We start from the raw sequence: 940 nt of genomic DNA on the forward strand, positions 1-940 counted from the left end.
GAATTTGCAGCCCTAGTGGCCCTGGAATTTGGGCTCCACCTCCCCACCTGGCATGTGAATCCACACTATCAACGGCTGCTGTTTGAGTCCTGACGAAAATACCGCGACGTCAATTATTCGCATACCTTGTGATGATCTGCCAGAAAGTGTCGTATCATTAGTGGGTGGTGGAAAAACTATGGCTTGGCTTCTTATAGCACTTGAAGGTATATAGTTTTTGGGATTTGTTTGCTCCTGTTGTTTCTGTCTTTTTTTTTTTTTTTTTTTTTTCTACTGTGAGTGTATGCTAGATAATTGTAGCTGAGAGTAAGTTGTTTTTATGTTGATAATAATATGAAATTTATTAGTTTTATCCTTGCTGTTGTTGGTGTTGTTATTATTATTATTATTATTATTATTATTATTATTATTATTATTATTATCTTATCATTATTATCATTATTCTTTTCCTTATTCTTATTCTTATTATCTTAATATTATATTTATAATTATTACACCATTTCTTATGTCATTATGATTGTTATTCTCATTTTGAACTTTTTTATTGCAATTCATTCCAGTTATTATGTTATTGTTCTCATGATAACTGTCAGCATCTGTATCATCTATTGGTATTGTTCTATTTATTCCCAAGGAAGACTGAAAGAAAAATTACTCAAGTTTTAATCCAGCATGAAGAATTTTCATGTGTGTGGAAGCATTTTGTTTACTATATGCTTAGGCAATGTTAGTCTAAAATGCAGATTAATTAGAGTGTGAACTATTGTCCTCTGATTTATCTGCATGCAGTTTCTAGCTGCCATTAATTTACTGGAAAAATGTAAATGCAATACAAGAAGCCATTTTTACAAGCTCAGTTTAGCTGCTTGCCAATGAAGCCATATTGATCTCTTCAAGGGATAATCATCGTTTAAAAAAATATTTAAAGGCATTTAGCATT

The 940-nt window shown here is 31.3% G+C and overlaps 1 protein-coding gene across 2 annotated transcripts in view; it reads left to right on the forward strand.

Moving 5' to 3' along the window:
• Nucleotides 1-432, forward strand: part of LOC125043139 (CDK5 and ABL1 enzyme substrate 2-like) — an 18,695-nt gene extending 18,263 nt beyond the window's left edge. For both annotated transcript variants that reach the window (XM_047639105.1, XM_047639106.1), the window contains one exon: nt 1-432. This exon is cut by the window's left edge and continues 48 nt beyond it. In XM_047639105.1, the coding sequence (XP_047495061.1) occupies nt 1-93 (93 nt within the window). In that variant the 3' untranslated portion in view covers nt 94-432.
• Nucleotides 433-940: the final 508 nt, after the last annotated feature.

Source organism: Penaeus chinensis, chromosome 33 (assembly GCF_019202785.1).
Source record: "Penaeus chinensis breed Huanghai No. 1 chromosome 33, ASM1920278v2, whole genome shotgun sequence".
NCBI lineage: Eukaryota > Metazoa > Arthropoda > Malacostraca > Decapoda > Penaeidae > Penaeus > Penaeus chinensis.